This window comes from Lepidochelys olivacea (assembly GCF_965140295.1).
Source record: "Lepidochelys olivacea isolate rLepOli2 genome assembly, chromosome: 2".
Taxonomy (NCBI): domain Eukaryota; kingdom Metazoa; phylum Chordata; order Testudines; family Cheloniidae; genus Lepidochelys; species Lepidochelys olivacea.
In genome coordinates, this window is record NC_140412.1 from 5,482,387 (window position 1) to 5,505,290 (window position 22,904).

A 22,904-nucleotide genomic window follows, 5' to 3' on the forward strand; every position below is an offset into this window, starting at 1 on the left:
CAGTTCAGCACAGCACCCTGCCAGGCTGGGTGGCAGGTGCCCTAGGGTTCTGGGAGATCAGGGTGCTGAAGAGCGAGCTAGCCAGGCATTCTGGGAACGTGTTTTGCTTTTTAAAAACCATTTTTAAAAGTCTGAAACACTTAGACTTTTCAGTCCCCTCCCTCTGCACCCCCTTGAGCTTTTAACTTTTCATCCGGATTTGGGACAGAAAGATTTACTACCAACTGGAACTTTTTAAGAGCAGGGAGCTCCTCTGTTCTGGCCAGCTGCACTGGTGACCCCCGTCCGTCTCTCCGCACCTGGAAGGCAGGAAGCAGGCTCCCCACCCTTTTTGCTGTTGGAACCCGATATGGAAAAGGTTAAGAATCACCGGATTAGACAATAGAGTAGGGATTTTCCATCGCTGGTGTCTGGTTTATGCAGTGTATTAACCATCAACTTGTGCAAAAGCTTTTGGCACAGTAATGCTTTAGTCCTCCTGCATTTCCTCCTCCCTCCAGACTGCAGCAGGGAAACAAAACCAAACACAATTACATTTCCTGGAGAACTGCATTCTGTTAAGACTTTGAGCCTTGTTTCCTGTGGCTTCTCTTGATACAAACCCACGTGAGCAAACTCCCTGCACATCCCACACCCAGCCATCAATCTCCTGTCTCCTCCCCGCTAACTCGCAGTCTTTCCATGCACTGCCTTCACAGGAAAACACCAAGATCCTCCTTTATAACCAGCCCCCCAAGAAGCAGCTTCCCTTCTGCCCACGCTGTGACGGTAGGCCGAAGATGAAGGCTTTTCTTCTCTCCCTGCTGGTGGCGGTTCTGTGTGTGGAGCAAGGTGAGATGCTGCTCATGATCCCTCTGTGCCAGACAAAGAGCCAGGGAAGCGGCTAGAAATGGCAGGGGCAGAGGGGGATTTTTGCAGCATTGTGGGCAAAGATTCTACCTTTAAGTGGGAGCTGGCACTTCTGCAAACCCCCCTTTGCATCCAGCCGCTTGGTCCTGCGAAGCAACGGTGGTGCGTTGGCTGTCTTTTGAGCACTAGCTTGTGTGGATGTAATAAAAATAGCTCAGTGCAGGCATAGCAAATTATCTCAGTTTCATGGTGCTTAGGGGGATGCAGTGCTCTGGATGCAAGAGGGAGCACGGTTCTGTGGATCTGGATTTGTGCTTGTTCCAACAGCAGCATGTCTTGAGAGGCCTAGAGGGGGATGAGCGGGGGCTGACTACCCCTAGAGACCTATCTCGTCATCTCTTAAAGAAATCTTTTATACTGTTATCCTCTGAGCTAGGCTCTTTTACTCAGGGCGATCAGTGCTTCTCAGCATTGCTTTCTTGCAACCATAATTTTTGCAAGTTCTTCTACTGTAATCAGCTAAAAACATCAGGGTCTGATTATGATCCCAGATACAGTGGAGTAAATCAGGAGTAACTGCACTGAATTCAATTAATTTGGAGGAATGGAACATCGCCACAAGTGAGATCAGACTCAGGCCCTGCGTTCTTACAATGCTGTAGTGCAGAGGTGGGCAAACTACGGCCCGCGGGACCGTCCTATCCAGCCCTTGAGCTCTCGGCCAGGGAGACTACCCCTGGCCCTTCCCCCGCTGTCCCTCCTCCCTCGCAGGCATGCCGCAGCGCGGGCAGCAGTCAGGACCACCGCTCCTGTCGGGCAGCATGGCGCTGGCTCCGGCATGGTAAGGGGGTGGAGAGCGGGGGAGGGTGTTGAATAAGGGGCAGGGGGACCCAAGGGCCGGTCAGGGGACAGGGAGCAGGGGGCAGTTGGATGGGTCGGGGATTCTGAGCGGGGCGCGAGGTGGGAGGGGGTGGATAAGGGGCAGGGGCCAGGCTGTTTGGGGAGGCACAGCCTTCCCTACCCGGCCCTCCATACAGTTGCGCAACCCCGACCTGGCCTGCGGCTGCGGTTTGCCCACCCCTGCTGTGGTGGAATCCCGTAATATGGGAGGGGGGTCACAGCAGCAGGCTCCGGTTGGAGGAGCCACTGGTTGATTCTTAATGCAGGATCATTTTACTCCTCCAACTCTTCCTGAGCTCATCTGGTTTTAAAAATAAGGAGGTCTGGGGCGGTTTGATACTTGGTTGGGAGACCTCCAGGGGTAAAAGGTGTTTGTGGAACAGGCTTTTATTTATTTATTTATTTATTTATTTGCCACTAAAGCTAGGAAGAACAGGGTCGGTTATTAACCAACGCATGTTCACTTGTTTGAAGATTTCCCCATTTATATGCTCCCAGATGTTGTTGTCTTTTGATTGTCTATACAAATGTATTATCCCCCTCTCTTACTGTTTACTCACATTAATGTACATAAATAAGTCACCCCAAGACCTGCACCGGGTGCCAGGATAAACTACAGCCTGAGCCCAAGGGAACTGACCAGCTCCAGCCACCTGGGTTCCTGGCTCAGAAATCAAGAACACTTCCAATTCCATGGGGTCCACAGTGAGAAACAACAAGTTGATTTCTCACTGCTCTTAAGATGATCTTAGCTGCCCCCTCTAGATACTCACTCCGGATCCCACACCGGAGTGTCTAAACACATCGTGATTTCAACCAAGTGGACCCAGAGAGTGTGTTATTTTCCCAGTCCCAGTCTCTATGTGGTCTAATTAAGCCCAGAGCGTGAGAGAAATCTGCTGGTCCCCGTGCCTGGACAGCAGACACCCTTTGCCAGGCAAATGGGGTTATTGCAAGTAGCTTTGCCCCTACCGCAGAGGTGGGCAAACTGATGTGGCCCTCGGGACCGTCCTGCCCGGCCCCTGAGCTCCCGGCCAGGGAGGCTATCCCCCCGCCCCTCCCCTGCTTTCTCCCCTCCCCCGCAGCCTCAGCGCGCCATGCCGCTCGCACGCTGGCCTGCCGGACAGCACGGGCGGAGTGGCTGGCTCCAGCCGGGTGGCGGGGCTGCGAGCTCCTTCTGCTCTGAGCAGCATGGTAAGGCGGCGCAGAGGTTGGATGGGGCAGAGGTCCTGGGGGGAGGGGCAGTCGGGGAGAGGGAACAGGGGCGATTGGATAGGTGTAGGAATCCCGGGGGACTGTCAGGGAGTGGGGATGTGGATAGGTGTTGGGGCAGTGAGGGGACAGGAAGCAGGGGGGATTCGATAGGGGGTGGGGTTCCGGAGGGCGGTTAGGGACAGGGGAAGCGGGGGAGGTTGGATGGGGTGGAGGTTCTGGGGGAGTGTCAGGGGACGGGGAACAGGGGGGATTGGATAGGCGTGGAAGTCCCAGGGGGCCTGTCAGGGGACAGGGAGCGGGGGGGGTTGGATGGGTCGGGGATTCTGAGCGGGGCAGTCAGGGGGTGGGAAGTGGAAGGGGGCGGATAGGGGGTGGGGGCCAGGCTGTTTGGGGAGGCACAACCTTCCCTACCCATCCCTCCATACTGTTTGGAAACCCCGTTGTGGTCCTCAGGCCAAAAAGTTTGCCCACCCCTGTCCTTCAGCAACAGGAATATTCCTTTTGCCATGCAAGGAGCCTCTCCCAAGGAACTCCCTTTGCTTTAGCCGGCTACGCACTAACCTGCCTTGAAGACATCACATGGTGTTTAAATGCCAAGTACTGGGCTGTTGAAGGAGAGCAGTGGTTGCCTGGAGAACACAGACAGAGCTGGCATGGGCAGTAACGGCCTGATCCAAAGCCCAGTGATGTCAGCGGGAGCCTTTCCACTGACTGCACTGGGCTTTGGGTCGGGGCTTGAAAGCCTTGGCCGAGCTCTGCTCTTTGCAAGGTCAGATTGCACAGGTCTTATCTAAGGCATTTCCTGAGGGTTGTGTTGTATCTCATGAGTTCGTCAGCATCTCTAGTAGCTGAGCACCAAAAGCTTCTTCCCCTGGCAAATAGTTCCATCATCTGATTGGTGGCAATTGGTTTTTGCGCTTGCATTGCTTAGGTTCTTTTTTCTGTAGTTTCAGTCTCAGCCTCCTTAAATAATTCCTCTCTCTTCATTACGTTTTCTATTATTAGCTATTTTTCAGGAGCCCGTTGTTTCTGTTTTTTCTCTGTAATGTACTTACTCGTACTGGCATTTGACTTGGTGCCGTGTGAGATTTTGATGAAAAAACTAGACTGACAGAACATTAGCGTGGCACACACTGACTACGGCCACGTCTACCCTGGCGCGCTTACAGAGGCATGGCTGTACCGATGCAGCTGTGCCTCGGTACGATCTCTCGTGTGGCTGCTGTGTGCCGACCGGACAGAGCTCTCCCGCTGACAGAATTAAACCACCCCCAGTGAGTGGTTGTAGCTGTGTTGGTGGGTGAGCGACATAGCAGTGTCCACACTAGCAGATAGGTCGGTGTAACTGATGTCTCTCCGGGTGTGTGTGGGGGGGTGGTGGTGGGTGGGTTCAACCCCGTGAGCCGCGTAAATTTTGCCGACGTAAGTGGTAGTGTAGACCTGGCCTAAAAGCTGGCTCGCTGATAGGTGTCGCAATGTAATTGTCAATGGGGAATTGTCAATGAGTGGGTGTGTCTCCAGTGGGGTCCTGCAGGGATCAGTTCTTGGCGCTACGCTATTTAACATTTTTATCAGTGATCTGGAAGAAAACAACGTCATCACTGATAAATTTACAGGTGACAGAAAAACTAGGGGAGTGGTAAATAATGAAGAGCTCAGGTCACTGATCGAGAGCAATCTGGATTGCTTGGTAAGCTGGGCGCAAGCAAACAATCTGCGTTTTAATATGGCTAAATGTAAAGGTATACATCTAGGGACAAAGAATGTCGGCCGTATTTACAGGAGGGGGGACTCTCCCTGGAAAGCAGTGACTCTGAAAAAGCTTTGTGGAGCCATGGTGGATAATCTGCTGAACATGAGCTGCCAGTGTGACCCTGTGGCCAAAAGGGCTAATGTGATTCTTGGATGTATAACAGGAATTTTGAGTAGGAGTACAGAGGTTATTTTACCTCTATATTTGCCACTGGTGTGACCGCTGCTGGAATTCTGTGTCCAGTTCTGAAGATCGACAAGTCAAGAAGGATGTTGGTAAATTGGAAAGGGTTCAGAGAAGAGCCACGAAAATGTTTAGTGTTAGAAAACCTGCCTTATAGCTGTAGACTCAAGGAGCTCAATCTATTTAGCGTAACAAAGAGAAGGTTAAGGGGTGATTTGATCACAGTCTGGAAGTGCCTACACAGAGAACAAATACTTAATAATGGGCTCTTCAATCTAGCAGAGAAAGCGATAACAATATCCAATGTCTGGAAGTTGAAGCTGGACACATTCAGACTGGAAATAAGGCATAAATTTGTAACAGTGAGGGTCATTCACCATTGGAACAATTTACCAAGGGTCATGATGGATTGTCCATCACTGGCAAATTTTAAATCAAAATTGGGTGTTTTTCTAAAACCTATGCTCTAGGAATTATTCTGGGGGCAGTTCTCTGGCCTGTGTTTTATAAGAGGTCAGCCTAGATGTTCACAATGATCTTATAAATCTGGGAATCTAGTACAGACATTTTTTATTGTAGGTATTACAGGAGAAGAATCATAGAATCATAGAATATCAGGGTTGGAAGGGACCTCAGGAGGTCATCTAGTCCAACCCCCGGCTCAAAGCAGGACCAATCCCCAACCAAATCATCCCAGCCAGGGCTTTGTCAAGCCTGACCTTAAAAACTTCTAAGGAAGGAGATTCCACCACCTCCCTAGGTAACGCATTCCAGTGTTTAACCACCCTCCTAGTGAAAAAGTTTTTCCTAATATCCAACCTAAACCTCCCCCACTGCAACTTGAGACCATTACTCCTTGCTCTGTCATCTGCTACCATTGAGAACAGTCTAGAGCCATCCTCTTTGGAACCCCCCTTCAGGTAGTTGAAAGCAGCTATCAAATCCCCCCTCATTCTTCTCTTCTGAAGACTAAACATCCCGAGTTCCCTCAGCCTCTCCTCATAAGTCATGTGTTCCAGTCCCCTAATCATTTTTGTTGCCCTCTGCTGGACTCTTTCCAATTTTTCCACATCCTTCTTGTAGTGTGGGGCCCAAAACTGGACACAGTACTCCAGATGAGGCCTCACCAATGTCGAATAGAGGGGAATGATCACGTCCCTCGATCTGCTGGCAATGCCCCTACTTATACATCCCAAAATGCCATTGGCCTTCTTGGCAACAAGGGCACACTGTTGACTCATATCCAGCTTCCCGTCCACTGTAACCCCTAGGTCCTTTTCTGTAGAACTGCTGCCTAGCCATTCGGTCCCTAGTCTGTAGCGGTGCATGGGATTCTTCCATCCTAAGTGCAGGACTCTGCACTTGTCCTTGTTGAACCTCATCAGATTTCTTTTGGCCCAATCCTCCAATTTGTCTAGGTCCTTCTGTATCCTATCCCTACCCTCCAGCGTATCTACCTCTCCTCCCAGTGTAGTGTCATCTACAAATTTGCTGAGGGTGCAATCCACACCATCCTCCAGATCATTTATGAAGATATTGAACAAAACCGGCCCCAGGACTGACCCTTGGGGCACTCCACTTCATACCGGCTGCCAACTAGACATGGAGCCATTGATCACTACCCGTTGAGCCCGACAATCTAGCCAGCTTTCTATCCACCTTATAGTCCATTCATCCAGCCCATACTTCTTTAACTTGCTGGCAAGAATACTGTGGGAGACAGTGTCAAAAGCTTTGCTAAAGTCAAGGAACAACACGTCCACTGCTTTCCCTTCATCCACAGAACCAGTTATCTCGTCTAATAGAAGGCAATTAGATTAGTCAGGCATGAGAAGCCTTGGATTGGGGAGTGAGGGGGGTCTGTACTTACAAGACAGCAAGCTGACACACTCAGCATCCCAACAACCCACTCTCTCTCCCCCCACATACACACAACACCCCCCGCCCTCCCCTCCCCATTTGAAAAGCAGGTTGCAGCCCCTTGAACGCTGGGATAGCTGCCCATAATGAACTGCTCCCAATGCAGCTGCAAGTGCTGCAAATGTGGCCACACCAGTACGCTTTCTGCTGTCAGTGTGGACAGACTGCAGCGCTTTCCCTACTGCGCTGTACGAAGGCTGGTTTAACCCAAAGCGCTCTACATCTGCAAGTGTAGCCAAGAGTCACCGAGGGACAATCAGTGTGGAATCTCTGTGATGCCATTTGTACTGACTCAGAATTGAACCATCAAATTAATTCACTGATTCATGGGCTCCTCGGAGGACCGTGCCATCTGAGGCTGTGTCAATGGGAGGCTTTCCTCTGGCTTCCATGGGATTTGAATCCGACCTGTGGCTTGTAATCCTGCCAGGTAGCTGCAGTTTAAACTGTTCTGCAGACTTGCTAGGAAAACAGCCCCTCCCTTCAGGATCAGGCAGTGATGTTTTGAGCTGATGATGCCATGCGTGTAACTACATATTCTTGCTATGAAGTGATGGGGATGGAGCTGTTTGAAAACCGGTCTTGGCTTGTTCTAGCTGCATTCTCCAGACCTCCCACTCATGTAGTTCAATTAGTGTCTCTTGATAAAGCATCTGTTGTTTTTTTCTGCTTCGATCCTGGACTCCTAGGAGCCCTAGTCATGAACCAGGACTACATTACGCTAGGTGCTGTATAAACACAGCACAAAGATCTTACAGTCTGGGTGCTCAGTAATAATAAACAGTGACCCCCGAAGTGCACGTAGCCATTCAAGTGCAGCTGGGCCAATAAGCCAATAATCCCAATGTCTGTATTAAAAAAATGACGGAACCGTCAAAAAGCACCGCACCTGTGTTCAGCCGCTGATCAGAGCCCCGGTCTTCTGCCTTCGCTCACTTTACTGAGGAGCATTTCAAAATATTGCCCGTCTTTTCATCAAATGAAGAAGAAGCAGAAGAGAAGGTGCTGGCTTCATGGAGGGTCCTGGAGCCACTTGGGGGTAGGGCTAGATCAGTGGTTCCCAAACTGGGGTTCGCAAAATGTTATAGGGGGTTCTTGGGAAAAAAATTCCCTCATGGTGGACAGAGCTGTCCCTAGGAACCCCGAGCAGCACGGGGCCAGTAGCCTGGAGCCCCTGGACTTCCAAGAGCTAAGCAGATCAAAGCAAATATATCTGTCATGCGTGAGATTTAAACTTCAAGACTCCTTATAAGAAATGGAAAGGGAGGTGGATATTTTTTGCTGTTTTTAAAATTAAATAGGCAGCTAGTTTTGTTTTTAAAATTATTATGAAGAACAAGTTTAAGCTTTGTTGTAACGTGCGTTGTTTGCCCGGAGTGCTCAAGACCTGAATGCTTGTGTAGGAGGAATTCTTTGAGTTGGCTTCTTAAATACCTTCATGCTGTTTCACATCTGATACTCCTTGATGAAACGTAGGAGCCTTGTCTTATAACAGACTTATTCAAAGTGATACAAGTTACGAAAGTGAGATATTGGAGGCTGTTTTCATAATGTAATAAAAATACTGTAATGATAAATAATTAATAAATAGTATGTAATAAGCATGTCATAAAAACAAATTTTATATTTCCAAGATCACTGCTTTTATAATTTATACTCAGGTAAAAGAGAAAATCCCTGGAAATATTCATTTTTAGGAGGGGGTTCGTGAGACTTAACATTTTCATGAAAGAGGTTAACAGGTTGTTAAAGTTTGGGAACCACTGGGCTAGATCAAGGTGACTGGTGGGGAAGAGCCCAGTGTTCATCACCTATGGCATGTATGCTGGAGGGCTTGTGGCCTAATCATGCCCCCGCTTGTTAGGGGGCTTATTCCTTCACCCACTCACTTCCCTGGTCCTTCTCGCATGAACAGAGAGCAACAATACCCGAAGTCCAAAGGTGCAAACAATTTAATGTTTATTGGGGTGAACTTCCAGCAAGCATGATTCCAGTTTCCTTCCTTAGTGTCCCCCTTCCCAGCTCTGACACCACAGAGCCTTACCTGTGTCCCTGTTCCCATTCCCCCCCTTAGCAAAACATGATTCCAATTTCCCCACCCCCATTCCCTGTTCCCATTCCCCCCTTACTTCCTGATTGACTGCAAACTGTATAGTAAAACTTGAGTTCTGCTTAGCTATACCTTAACCAATCATTTTACTGAAATTTAACTAACCAATCCTAACATATTGTAACATGATTATGTAACCAATTATATCCCACCACCTTAATTGGTTTACACCCAGCAAAATTAATTATACAGCTGTCATAAATATAAAGGGAAGGGTAAACCCCTTTAAAATCCCTCCTGGCCAGAGGAAAAATCCTCTCACCTGTAAAGGGTTAAGAAGCTAAAAGTAACCTCACTGGCACCTGACCAAAATGACCAATGAGGAGACAAGATACTTTCAAAAGCTGGGAGGAGGGAGAGAAACAAAGGGTCTGTGTCTGTCTGTATGCTGCTTTTGCCAGGGACAGAACAGGAATGGAGTCTTAGAACTTTTAGTAAGTAATCTAGCTAGGTATGTGTTAGATTAAGATTTCTTTAAATGGCTGAGAAAAGAACTGTGCTGAATAGAATGACTATCCCTGTCTGTGTGTCTTTTTTGTAACTTAAGGTTTTGCCTAGAGGGATTCTCTATGTTTTGAATTTAATTACCCTGTAAGGTATTTACCATCCTGATTTTACAGAGGTGATTCCTTTACTTCCATTAAAAGTCTTCTTGTAAGAAAACTGAATGCTTTTTCATTGTCCTAAGATCCAAGGGTTTGGGTCTGTGGTCACCTATGCAAATTGGTGAGGATTTTTACCAAACCTTCCCCAGGAAGTGGGGTGCAAGGGTTGGGAGGATTTTGGGGGGAAAGACGTGTCCAAACTATGTTTCCTAGTAGACCCAGGTAATGTTTGGTGGTGGCAGTGGAAATCCAAGAGCAAAGGGTAAAATTAATTTGTACCTTGGAGAAGTTTTAACCTAAGCTGGTAAAAGTAAGCTTAGGAGGTTTTCATGCAGGTCCCTACATCTGTACCCTAGAGTTCAGAGTGGGGAAGGAACCTTGACAACAGCAGACAGAAACAATCACAGAACCAGACAGAGATTATTCAGACAAACAACAGCAAAGTGGGAACTATAATGACAAAACAATACAGAAGTGAGGATATCACCGCTACACCTATGAAAACATAAGGGTTTCCCAGCTATATCTATTGATAAGTGAGTTCTTACAGAACAGAAAACTATCAAGCTAAACATCCTCTAGGCTCTTCCCTTTCTCTGGTGGCGATCGGCATTATCAGGACAGGATTGTATTTCTAACAGCCCAATAGCACCTTCTTTCAATGTGACTAGGTTGGAATGTGAGGAGGTGACCGGTCGCTTCCCAGCTTATGGCTGCCTCTGCTGCTTAGCCAAAGGCCTGAGCCTAAGAACAGGGCCTCAGACTGTCACAGTAAGAGAAGGCCCTTCCACTGGCAGACAGTGATTTTGATTCTCTCTTTTATACCTCTATAACTAGCTAAGTGATAAGAATACACTTAAATTCTTAAGAGTATGGGCCTTTACAGACAGGCCTGAATATCTGTATCCTAACAAGAACAGGAGGACTTGGGGCACCTTAGAGACTAACCCATTTATTTGAGCATAAGCTTTCGTGAGCTACAGCTCACTTCATCGGATGTTGATCAGGTGGTTCCGCAGTTTCTGTGAGAGCGTGTGGCACAAGCTGTCAGCATAGTCTGTGTGGTGTGTAGATTGTAATGGATTTTTTACCTTCAGTCCGTTTGGCACGATGTCCGTCTGCTTGCATTTGGAAAGGAAGATGATGTCTGTCTGCATCTGTGCGAGTTTTTTCATGAAGTTGATTTCCACTCCATACGGCTAAATGCAGTGCCTTGCATAATGACTGCTTTCAGAGAAGCAGCCATGTTAGTCTGTATTCTCAAAATTGGTTAGTCTCTAAGGTGTGACAAGTCCTCCTTTTCTTAAAAAGGAAAGAATCATGTTACAATCTACACACCACACAGACTATGCTGACAGCTCGTGCCACACGCTCTCACAGAAACTGCGGAACCACCTGATCAACATCCGATGAAGCGAGCTGTAGCTCACGAAAGCTTATGCTCAAATAAATGGGTTAGTCTCTAAGGTGCCACAAGTCCTCCTTTTCTTTTTGCGAATACAGACTAACACGGCTGCTACTCTGAAACCTGTCATTATATCCTAACACCGCTCTCACTGGAACTGTGGGGTGTCCGTGGGTGTTGTAGCCAAAACCAAGATCGGAGCGTGCCCTGCCCACTGCTAGGTGGGTGTGCTGGGAGAGCTGGAGAAGAGGTTCTCTGCTCCCCACCTTTGCTCAGCTACCTGTCAACTTTAAAAAACGATGAGCAGTTGTAAAGAGCACTTTACTCCCCACCTGGCCCCACTGGAGTCATGTGAGTAAGGCACTCCCCAGTGTAGGCAGAGCACGTGCTTGTAAAATGCACGTTGCATCCTCTTCTAGTGTCTGGGCCGCAGAGGATAACAGCCCACTACTGCTTCTAATTGGAGTTATCAGTTCCCTGCCAGTGGTCAAGGTCTGTGTTGTGCTGCTGAAAGGCCTGGGTTCAAGCTCTGCTGGTGACCCGTGGAGGGATTGTTACATCAAAGTGGCAAAATCAAGCCCTGGGATGAACTTAATGCTTCAGATCTTGTTCTTCCTTAACCCATCCCCTCCTTATTTGTCACCCTCACACAGCACTTCCTGTCCAATTTGCTCTATTAACTCTTTAGGAAATGCACTGTGCTTCTCTGTTTGTTTCTATAAAGCACCTAGCATGCTTCTGGCATTGTAATAATAACCAAGCTCGTTCGGCAAGTCAGAATGAATTCTCTGGTCTTCTATGTGATACCCATCAATAAATAACACATCATGTCATTCACACTTCATTTGTCAGAGCCAGTGTGAGGTCATATTTCGATTGCTGCCCACCATCCATTGGTATCTGTCTCTTTGGAAATTAGTCCTTATGAAATATAGGCTCTAGCCAGGAAGGAGTTGTTTCCCCCATGCATATTAGCCTCTACTATGTCACCTAAATCTCCCTTACTGCAGATTAAACCCACTACTTCCTGTCCTACTGTCAGTGGATATGGCGAACAATTGATCACTGTCCTCTTTATAGCAGATCTTAACATGTTTGAAGACTGTGATCACTCCCCCCACAGTCTTTTTTTTTTCAAGCCTAAACATGCCCAGTTTTGTAAAAGTTTGTAAAAAGTTCAGGTTTTCTAAAAAGTTTACAAAAAAGTTCATAAGGGCTTGGCTACACTTACATTTTACAGTGCTCTAACTTGCTGGCTCAGGGGTGTGAAAAATCACCCCCCTGAGCGCAGCAAGTCAGAGCATTTTAAAGCGCTAGTGTAAACAGGCTCCGAGGGCAGGGAGCTAATCCCCTTGTGGAGGTGGAGTACTAGGAGCGCTGGGAGAGCTCTCTCCCAGTGCTCGCACCGACCACACTCGCGTTTCAAAGCTGTGCCGTGGGAGCGCTCCCACGACAAGGCCTTGAAGTTTCCAGTATAGCCATGCCCTAAAAAGTTTACAAAAAAAGTTTGTAAAATGTTCAAGTTTTCTAAACCTTTTATCATTTTTGATGCTCTCCTCTGGACTTTCTCTGATTTGTCCACATCGCTTGGTGCCCAGAATTGAACACAGTACAGCATCGGAGGCTTCACCAGTGCCATATACAACAGGACAGTTACCTCCTCTGTCTTATAGAGAACACTCCTGCTAATCCACCCCACAATGATATCAGCCTTTTTTGGAACTGTATCACACCCCCAGCTCCTTTTCAGACGTGCTTCCACCTAGCCAGTTGTTCCCCATTGTGTAGCTGTGCATTTGATTTTTCCTTCCAAACTGTAGTACGTCGCACTTAACTTCCTTGAATTTCACTTTGTGGATTTCAGACCAATTCTCGAATTTGTCAAGGTCGTTTTGAATTCTAATTCTGCTCTCGAAAGTGCTTGCAACCCCTCCCAGCTTGGCGTCCTCTGCAAATGTAATAAGCATCCTCAGTACTGGCCACTGCGGGACCCTACAGGATTCGCCTTCCCAGTTTGACATGGAACCATTGATAACAGTCTTTCAATCAGTTGTGCACCTGCCTTATAGGAATTTAATTTAGAACACCTTTCTCTGCTTTGCTTATGAGAATGTCATATAGGACTGGGTCAAAATCAGGATATATCATGCCTACTGCTTCCCCCTTATTCACTCGGCTGGTAACCTTGTCAAAGAAGGAAATTAGGTGGGTTTGGCATGATTTGTTCTTGAGAAGTCCATGCTGGTTTTTCCTTATGCTCCTGTCTGTAACATTCTGGCTTTGGAAAAGAACGTGCTGAGAAAGTATTTACAAATGGGTGTCACGGAGGGCGTTGGGGGAACTTTTCAGAGGCATAAATAGCAGTTGGGTGCCCAGCTGTCATTTCTGCCTTTGAAAATTCCCGCCCCCCGCGTGTGGGTCTAATCCTGAATCCGTAATCGATGCACAGGAAAAACTATCGCGGGGTTCAATGAGAGTTCGGCCTGAAATAGTGGCTGAGAACATCAGGATATGATCTATTTTGATGCTCATTAGCAGCAGGTGACAGGGATGGGGACTGTAGACCAGGAACCAATAACATATTCCTGCACGCCTCTAACATGGGCTGTGTTTTCCTTTTGCAGCTCACTCGCTGGTGTGCTTCACCTGTAAGGAAAAGTCCTCCAACTGGGCTTGTCTGGCACCAGCTATATGTCCCAGTGATGCAAACTACTGTGTAACCACGTATCTTGGTGCAGGAATTGGTAAGCTTGGGCATGCTCTGTCTATTGTCTTTCCATAGTGTTTTCCCAGATGACGTGCTGCTCCCATTCCAGATCAGTAAGTTTTCTTTCCTCCTTCTGCTGGAAGGATGGGACATTGCTGATGTGGAACTGAGGAATCACTCCTTGAAACCGAATGGTAGGCGCAGCCGAGGGAGTGACTCAGAGGAGGGCAGCGCAGGCAATGTCAGGCTTCCTGTACGCCAATGGGGGGGACTCCATATCTACTCCTCCAGCCTTGGCTGAAGTCCTGAAATGAGGCTCTTTATAGCCCAGTCCTGCAGATGCTCCCCAGCAGTGGGTTCTGCTACTGCTGAGGTGGGCGAGGGCTGGGACTGAGTTCCCACCTGCTCCTCAGCGGCCCTGCAGGGGCTGCCATGGGTGTCAAAGGGAAGGAGGCTGCCTGCCTGAGTGGCTGCCAGCCTTGAACGGTGCGAGGGAGCAGTTAGAAAGGGCTCAGCGGATCCTCTGCTTCTCAGCAGTGGTTCTCAGGGAAGCAGCCTCCTCTGCTCTGCTGCATTCTTGTGGCATTGAGCCCACCCCCCTTTCCCTCTGGTTTGTTGGGGGGAAAAGATGGCTGCCTTTGTCCCTGGACCGCAGGGGAAAGGACGTCTCCCAGCTGTGCCCCTCCTGCGCCCGATTGCACCCAGTGACAATTATACACAAGTGTAAATGTCATTTCCAACCTCTGCATTTTGAGCGGACTGTGAGTAGCCAGTTCCTGGGGAGGCTCACTGATACTACTTGCCATGTGGTTCAGTTAACAAAAGTAGTGGCAGGCTATTGAGTTGTGCAGGGAACTCGCCCGGGGATGAGAATGTTAGGCTCTGGTAGAGGCCTCCCTACAGGATGGGGGAGCAGGCAGATACCGGACACAGTGTTGGTATATAATACTCTAAATATTTGTATTGATTACAGTATAAACCCCACTCGCTCCACATTCACACTCCTTTCATGCTACACCAGAATCAGAATATCCAAAAGACATCCCGTTGGCCAGTCAAAATTCAGTCCGATCACAAGGCGTGGGCAGGTCGCCATAATCCAAGATGTTCCATTTCCCCCAATTCTTGCATAACTGCAGAGCTGGTGTTATTCCCTTCCTGCTAATTCTTTCTATTCCCCACGGACATAAGTTGTTTTTGTGCAGACAATTCTTGACCGCTCATAACCGTGACTCCTTGCTTCAGCTGCCAGCACTCAACTCATGCCCTCATGTCAAACACACAGCATTTATACTGGGCCCATATGGCCTATCGCGTGTTACAACATAGACATCACAACAAGAGCAGCTGGATGGCAGGCCGCTGTAACTGCCCTGCATAACTGACATTATGTGCCTTGCTTTCCCAGTCTGGCCTCCTTCCACGCCCGGGGAAGCCATGCGATGGTTTAAGCACCAAACATCTCACGTGCTGGTGCAAGTTTCCGCTATTGGCGTGTGCAAGTGAGAGAATTTGCACGCTCCAATCCCAGTGCCTGGCTGGTTGTGCATGGACAAAAGGAGGCCGGGTTGAAGCCTTTTTGGGTATATTGGTGTCTGCTGCTTAATGAGCTCTGCTGTGACCTAGCTACTGTTGTAGGAACAGCAGTGATCTGTGTGCTCTGTGTTACTAGGCTCTGTATAACCTCTATGCTCAAAAGGTCTGTTACGCTTCCCCCCCCCCCTTCCCTCTTTTGTCTCCTCTCCCTCTTTGAATTACTGTGAAGTGGCTTTCTCCCTCCCCCTCCCTCCCCCTCCCTCCCGGAATGCTTGTGGGATGAATGGGCTGGTTGAACAGCTGGAAGATCAGAAGAGTTCCCAGGTAGACAAGGTGTCTGGGACTCTAATTAGGCAGCGATCACACACCCAATGCATGGACCCTGCTTGGACACTGTCTGAGGTGGAGTGTGAGCAACCAGATGCGGCCAAGTCCTCTCTAGTCGCAGGCCATGAGGAGCAGGTCCTTAAAAGTGGAAGAGGCCATGTGCACAGGAATGCACTCACCAGCCTGTACCTCCCGAGAAGGCCCTTCGCCCGGACCGCCTGGCCAGTGGGTCGCCGCATTGCATTCCATCGTGCCTCGGGAAGACTGACCTTCATACACTTACCTTGAAGAATCAAGACATCTCCACTGCTGTGCCTGTCCTGGGAGCGTGAGTATGCGAGTGTGAGTGTGACACCCCTCCCGCCCGCCCCTTCTTTTGAGCTTAGCTATCAATATAACAAACATGCTGCTTTCTGCCAAACTCTAGAGGGTCATTAGTCCTCCCTAAGCTGACTAGCTGGCCCAATTTCGGGTAACAACTACTACCAGCTCTTTAAAGCTTTGACACTCAAGAGCAGGAGACAGGACTCAGTCACCTCTGTGCTGCATTCCCACAGCCCCCACTGAACTCCCAAAGCCCTGTCCCAGCATGCAGTGGGCAGAGTGTGACAATCTGGAATGGAGTCTCGGGTTTCTTTGGGTGTTCCCTCCTCCTGGCCAGAAATCTGAAGGGGATGTTCCCAGATTGTTACGTACAGGTCTGTAACTGCTAGGAAGAGACTAGTGCTGTTTTCATGGTATATAATAGCAGTAGTGACCTCTAAAGGCAGGGCATTCACTGGCAGAGATCAGGCTGTGAGGCCATTAACTGCTGAGAAATGGCCTCCTCATCTCAGGATTGATTAGCTACATCGGTACAATTATCTCCTTTGCAGAGCTAAGGAGCTCCTGTCCGAACTCTGGGAAACATTTTAATCTTGAGTCTCTTTCTCTTGTTTCTTTTTCCGGTTCAGGTGGATATTCCAGTCAGAGCATCTCCAAGGGGTGTGCTTCAATTTGCCCCAGCGGTGGGATAAACATAGGGATACTAGCTGCCTCTGTTTCCTGCTGCAGTTCATTCTTGTGCAACATCAGCGGGGCCAGCAGCGTGAAAGTCAGCTACTCGGTGCTGGCCATGGTGATCTTGGCCAGCTTCGTCTATATCAGGGCCGGACTGTGATCGGGTTAGGAAAAAGAACTTGATGCCCTGAAGAACCTGCTCAGGCTTCTCCAACGAGACACCAAACCACCTCTGTGCAAAGCTATACTGGGGTTACCAATGGTGCCCTTTCTTCCAAACTCTCTCTCAGATCCCATTAGACAATACCTGCCCTCTTGCCGTTCACAAGGAAATCCTGCTGCTGTCACTGGTGCCCCTCTGTGCGTCTCAGCAGATCTGGATGGCTGCTCCCATGTTTTTGGGCACAGGAGGCCTGGGAAGCTCAAATGAACAGTGCTGCCTCACTGGGGAGATGTCCGCTTGCTCTCCTGACCCATCAGGAAATGGTGGATAATGTTGGCAGGGTTTCTGCTTTTATACCCGTAGTCCCAGTTGATGGAGCTGATTTAAAAAAAGGTCAGGGCTCACCAGGAAATGTTTAGCCCAAACCACCTCCAAAGCGGAATACTTAAAGACCCCTGCCTCTTGCTACTGCAGGGACATTTCCCATCCACGTCACGCTAGGGATCAGCGCCAGACTGAGTGCTGTGAAGGCATGATTGGATTCTGGTTTTTTACATTGTTTTCTTTATTCTGCTCCTTGGATGACTTTTCTTATGTAAAATGAATGCAGTGCTCGCACCGTGAGCATCACACCTGAATAAACACGTTCCCTTTCTTGCCTGAGCCCAGATGTATTGTGTGTCTGTTTGCTTGCTGGAAAAATGGGGTGTGTGAGGTGCCCTTAGCCGAAAGATCCACTCATGGGTGCAGCACAACTGCTCCTTGGGACAGCGGCTCTGTGGTTCTCATCAGCGCCCTCTCTCTTGACACTTTTCATCCTAACACAGACCTTTACCTCCCCTGTCTGCTCCCATCCCCCCTTCAGTATGGGCCCAGATGAACGAACACTTGTTCTTCCCAGCTGTGGTAGCTGTAACTTGTCCCCCAGACCAGATGCTGCCTTGTGTCGAGGACTCGAACCCCAGACGGCGCGGTTCGTTGTCTGACCAGAGAGAAACAGGCAACACCAGCATGGTCCGAACACAAAGCTCTTTATTGAAGAGTGCACACAACAATAGAGAGCAGCCCGTCTCCAAAGAGAACCAGCCAGCTTCTAAGTAAAACTCATAGGTTTTTATAGACAGTCGCGTCGCGTCAGATTTATTCATAAAGCAGCCCCCCCATATTAGTTAAAATCCTCTTTCTCTATATGCATGCACATCTACCTCCCCTTATTGTAGATAACTTTTAGCAAATTGTAGTGCTTCACTAACTTTCTTATCGGTATGGGTGTCAACCAGGAGACGAGGAGTTAAAACAGACATAACACAAGAGCAGGGAGTGGAAAACAACCGCCTCTGTATCTCAAGGACTGTTCCCAGCACATCTGGTCCAAAAATGCAGGAATGCAGGCCTCCCCTTTTTTCTCACTCTCTGTAACTTAAACAAACGTTCCTTCATTCTACTTTCAGAGACTTTCCCAGCAGCCTCTCTTAGCCTGACTTTGGTTCGGTTGGCATAACTGCCTCCTGTTTAGCTTTTCTCACCTAACACTTGTATCATTTCACGTCCTAAAAGCCCTTTCGTATTCAGTCCGTATGACTGAGGCTGGACAGGATGAAGCGTGAGTCTAGTCACCCATAGACGTGTCATATGGGACTGGAGCAAACGCTAGGGGAGCAAAACCGCTGCAGGGTCAGTCTGTAGGTTAGTTATTAGCGTCTCTCCGATTCCTGCCTTCCATCGTCAGTGAGTGGTGACAGAAAACCCTGCGGCTCTATTTAAAAACAGCCATTATGAGCAAACTTCTTTAAGCCCTTGTCGTCATTCCAGAGTGCCCCCATGCGGGCAGGTGTGGTGTTGTAGGTGAGTCATTACTTTGTTTCCCCCTAACCCAGGGCAGTGGCAAGTCCAAACAGGCCGTTAAATGCTAAACAGCACCCCTTAGTGGAGGGTGTCTTATTAACAGCAAAGCCCAGGCAGAACATCAACAAAACTTTCACCCCAACATCCCGGCGGGTGACTAGGTCATTTTAGTCCATGTCCCCCACCTGAGTGCCATGTTCTCCTCTGCCCAGAGGTTCCCTTTGTGCCAGTCTCTGCCCTGGGGTTGTGCCTCTTGCCCCTGCTGGGCATGCAAGGTCAAGCTGCATGGAGGGCGCCATTCTGCAGGACGTGCCACCCTGCCTCCATTGGCGTGACTTCGCACGCACGGTGCATCCATGGTCATGTCACGTGGAAGATGCCATTTTGCAGAGTGATAACGGTGTGACCTTGCAAATGTGTCTCTGAGGTCATTCTGGTGGGGACAGAACAGCACACTCTGTGAAGAGCCTCTTCTGTGCGTCCACGATGATAGGACAAAAGCACATTTGGGTTTATATCAGTATTCGAGAGGGACAAACCTTACAGAAACAAGACTGCCCAGCTTCAAACTGGCTGAATGGCTTGCTTAGGTTTCTCTTAAATTTAATATAAATGAATTTACGGAGATTCTAATATTTGGGGGTTTTATTATAACTACAAAATTGTAGCAATAGTTTTTAACCCTTAAGGTACGGAGATGCACTTTCAACCTTAACGAAGATAGTTGCCTTGAAATTCGGACTCATCCCTGGCTTTTCTGACTGCTCAGAAACAATGGTATAAGGCAGAGGGTCTTCCAGGGCAGAGGCTCCGATGGGAGGAGTAAGGATAATTTTGTGGTTAAATCACTGGCATGGGACTCAGAAGATTTGGGTTCAGCTCCTGGCTCTGCCCCAGGCTCCTTGTGTGACCTTGGGCAAGTCATTTCACCTCTCTGTGCCTCAGTTTCCCCATACAGGTGATGATACTGGTTGAGCAGAGGCCTGTTCTCTAAGTTGTTCAAAGTAACACAAGTCCAGCTCAACCGGTTATGTAAAATTATTTAGGAAAGACTGGTACAAATTGGATTGTTTTGAGTTATAGGTTGCGGGGCAGAGTCACTACATAAGAGGAGTGGGGTGGACTGGAAAAAGTAAACGTCACCTGCAAGGCAGCCACCCCCACCGTCTCGTGGTGCTCCAGGACCCACCAAGACACCGTTGGACCTTCGTCATCCTGATCCTGAACGGCCTCCTGATCAGACTGAGCCAGAGAGCCATCACCATCTCCACCAGCTTCAGCTAATTCCCGAACAACACCAGGGACGTGAGACTCAAGCTCCTGCTGTCACCTTCCCCCTCCAAGGTTAGTTTCCTGACCCTCCTTCTCTCTTCTCTTTTTTATTCCGTGCTTTTCGCCTGCTGGCTGAGCTGGCCAAATCTATGCCACCTTTTGCAACACCACTGCGAGCCTGTGACCATTAAGACAAGCTGAGAGCAATGCAACCCCGCCCCCCAAATCTAAATCAGACTCTGATAGCATCAGTAGCTCCAAACCATCTACACTAACCGTCACTCTTTTCCCCAGGAAGAACAGCGACCACCCCCTCTAAAAGACAGCGAAGCAGAGGCCTCTCTCTGTATAAAAGGCTCCATACAGCTCAAGGAAAAGGGAATAAGGGGTGTGGGTTGTTCCCAGTGTTGCCAACCCCAAATGCTCAAAAATCATAAGTCAGGCTCACCAAAAATCATGAGACTGGCTTTAAAATCATGACATGATGTAAAGCTACCAGATTTGGGGTTCTCTTTATTTGCCTTCCACCTTTGGAGCCTTTCGGGTGCCCTGGGGTCACGTTTTGAAACTTTCTCTACAGCCACGAGGGCTAGAAACTTGCTTTTTCTTTAAGGATGTAAATCATCCCATCTCCACCTGAGTCCAGGAGCTGGGACTTTAAGGAAAACAATAATCATCATGAGACTCATGAGAGTTGGCAACGCTAAGTTTCATAGCGTCCAAGGCTGGAAAGGGACCATTGTGGTCATCTCATCTAACACAGGCCAGAGAAGTTCCTTGAAAAAATTCCTAAGGATTATCCTTTAGAAAAACATCCAACCTTGATTTAAAAATGGCCAGTGATGGAGAATCCAATATGGCCCTTGGTACGTTGTCCAGTGGTTAATTCTCTTCACTCTTAAATATTTACACCTTATCTCCAGTACAGTAAAAGCCTTTACAGGTAACACTTTAGATCTCAAATGCTTTAACTGTTTTTCCCCTGTCTTTTCTGTCTTTAATAAAAGGTTGAATAGATGTGAATGACGGTTGTTACAATCGCAGTCAGCGGTGGTCGCTTGATGTGGACATTCCAAAGGAGCCTTGTGGAGGCACCTTAAAAAACTGTCTGTAAGTAACTTGCCAAGAGTCACCCAGGAAATCTGTGGTGGAGAAGACAATCAACGATGGTCTCACAAGTTCCAGACCAGCATTCTAGCCACTGGCTCACACCAAAGACTTGATTTGCCTACCTGAAGAGGAAGGGCTGAGGAGGTAGCATCTACAAATAATGCACAATCCAAAGGGATAGCCCTGTTTGCTACCCCGTAACACTGGTCCTGGCTTTTATATGCAGAAAAACAGGTGTTCGGGCACAGGTGAGCTGTGGAGTTTTTGTAGCCTGTTGAGGTGGCCTTAGAAAGAAAAAGGTGGACAACCCCTGGGTTAGATATTGAGAAAGTGAAAGTTGCAATGGCTGGATTTAAACCATGGATAAATAAGAGATATTGCAAAGAATGTGATGAAGGTCTAGGTGCTGGCCAGGAACTAAAGAAGGTCCTTCCCATGTATGTATGAAATGTTTATAGTGGTCTTGTTGTTTGGAGCATTAACTGCAGCATATGAGAATTCCTTTTGGTGATCCGATGTCCCAATTTTATAGGGACAGTCCCTATAAAAGTTTTTTAGAGTTTTAGAGTTGGAGTTTTTTCTTTTAAAGGTGCCTATTAACCCCCACCTCCATCCCGATTTTTCACACTTGCTATCTGATCACCCTAGAATCCCTTCTCTTGTCACAGGTCCTTATGCATGGCAGACTCTTCCCTGAACTGATTTGTAAGGCTGCAGCCTCTCCACCTTCCAGGCCCATTGCTGCCACAGCACCTACAATTCCCAACCAGTTTGCAATGGCTTGGCTGAGCGGTGGCTGGCAGTTCCGGAAGAGAGAACAGCTCTCGACCCCCAAGCCTGCCCATGCGTGACCTCAAGCCAACATCACTTGTGACCAGCGGCCGAATTGCGGGACATCTGGTTTTTGTTCCACATTGTGCTGTAATTGATTAGGATGGTTATTAACTATGAAGCCTATTGTTAGGGATGTTTACTCACTCTGTCAAACAAATAGATCAGCAGGAGTCATGCCCAGTGGTGAAAGCAGGAGTCAGTAGCCAGAAGTTGGAGCCAAGGGTCAAAGACTGGTTACTTGGAGTGAGTCAAGGAAGGAAGGAGAAGCTGCTTGGCTTAATAGCCAGTCTGCTGACTCTTCCCACCAGTGGGGCGGAGATAGCCAATCAGGCAGCCTACTGCAGGCCAGCTCATGTGCTCATTAAGTTGCCCAGAGACTGGCCCTGCTGCAGGCCCTGAGTCGGTCGGTTACAGAAAAAAGGAAGGTCCTAGCTGAGGGGCTTGGGGATTTTGGGAGAGGGTCCCTGCCAGGGGTATCAGGTGGAGGGAGATGTAGAGAAAGAGGAGAGTCCCCGCTTCATCTGCCCCAAATTCTACTAATGCCTCCCCTGGCCCCTATGCAGTCAATGCTGCTGCCCACCACCCCAACTCAATTAAGTGGGATGAGGCAGACCCTACCCGAGGGCTCTTTTCTTGCTGTCGCTGCTCTTGCCCCCCTTAGCAGCTCCCTCAGCATCATCCCTGTGCCCTGATCGGGGTCCCTGGTGCTACCGTAATTTAAATCTTAAATAGCTCACCCAAGAAACTACATTAAAGTTGCAAAGTCAAGCACTCGAAAACTAGCAAATGCCAGGTAGGTTTTTACTTGCCCAAGCAACTTAATTCTGCCCCCTGTGTGACCATCCCTGGATGCACTGAATGAGGCACTTGTCCTGTGGGGAAAAACCCTGGGGTGCCAGTAGCATGCCAGGTGTGCTGCGACTTGGAGGCAAGCAGTGTAGATGCCAGCCCTGGCGGGTCCCAGTAACCGCTCTGAGGCATGGCTACGGGAAAGGGTATTTTACTAGGCCTGGCAGGAAAGGGAAGGTTGCAAATACCCTTTGTGCAGTTACAGTTCCCAGTGAGCAAGAGCAGCTCTTGTTTGAGTCCCTGGGACAGTCCACTCAAGTCAGGTCTCTTCAGACCGAGTGCATGGGGTGCCGTCTCCAGGCCAGTCCCTATTCAAGCAAAT

At 48.6% G+C, this 22,904-nt stretch overlaps 1 protein-coding gene across 1 annotated transcript; it reads left to right on the plus strand.

Moving 5' to 3' along the window:
* Positions 1–611: 611 nt before the first annotated feature.
* Positions 612–17,335, plus strand: LOC311515409 (lymphocyte antigen 6E-like). The gene is made up of 3 exons (XM_084618420.1): positions 612–831; positions 13,565–13,684; positions 16,464–17,335. Exons 1-3 carry the CDS (start codon positions 780–782, stop codon positions 16,667–16,669), a joined length of 378 nt encoding a protein of 125 aa, XP_084474546.1. The 5' UTR covers positions 612–779; the 3' UTR covers positions 16,670–17,335.
* The last annotated feature ends 5,569 nt before the right edge of the window (positions 17,336–22,904 follow it).

What these genes read in the sequence shown, in the direction of transcription:
- LOC311515409 (XM_084618420.1), top strand. Translation starts at nt 780, where the DNA reads ATGAAGGCTTTTCTTCTCTCCCTGCTGGTGGCGGTTCTGTGTGTGGAG. An exon ending in GGTTCTGTGTGTGGAGCAAG is followed by an intron (nt 832 to 13,564) that starts GTGAGATGCTGC and finishes TTCCTTTTGCAG; the next exon opens with CTCACTCGCTGGTGTGCTTC. An exon ending in GTATCTTGGTGCAGGAATTG is followed by an intron (nt 13,685 to 16,463) that starts GTAAGCTTGGGC and finishes TTTCCGGTTCAG; the next exon opens with GTGGATATTCCAGTCAGAGC.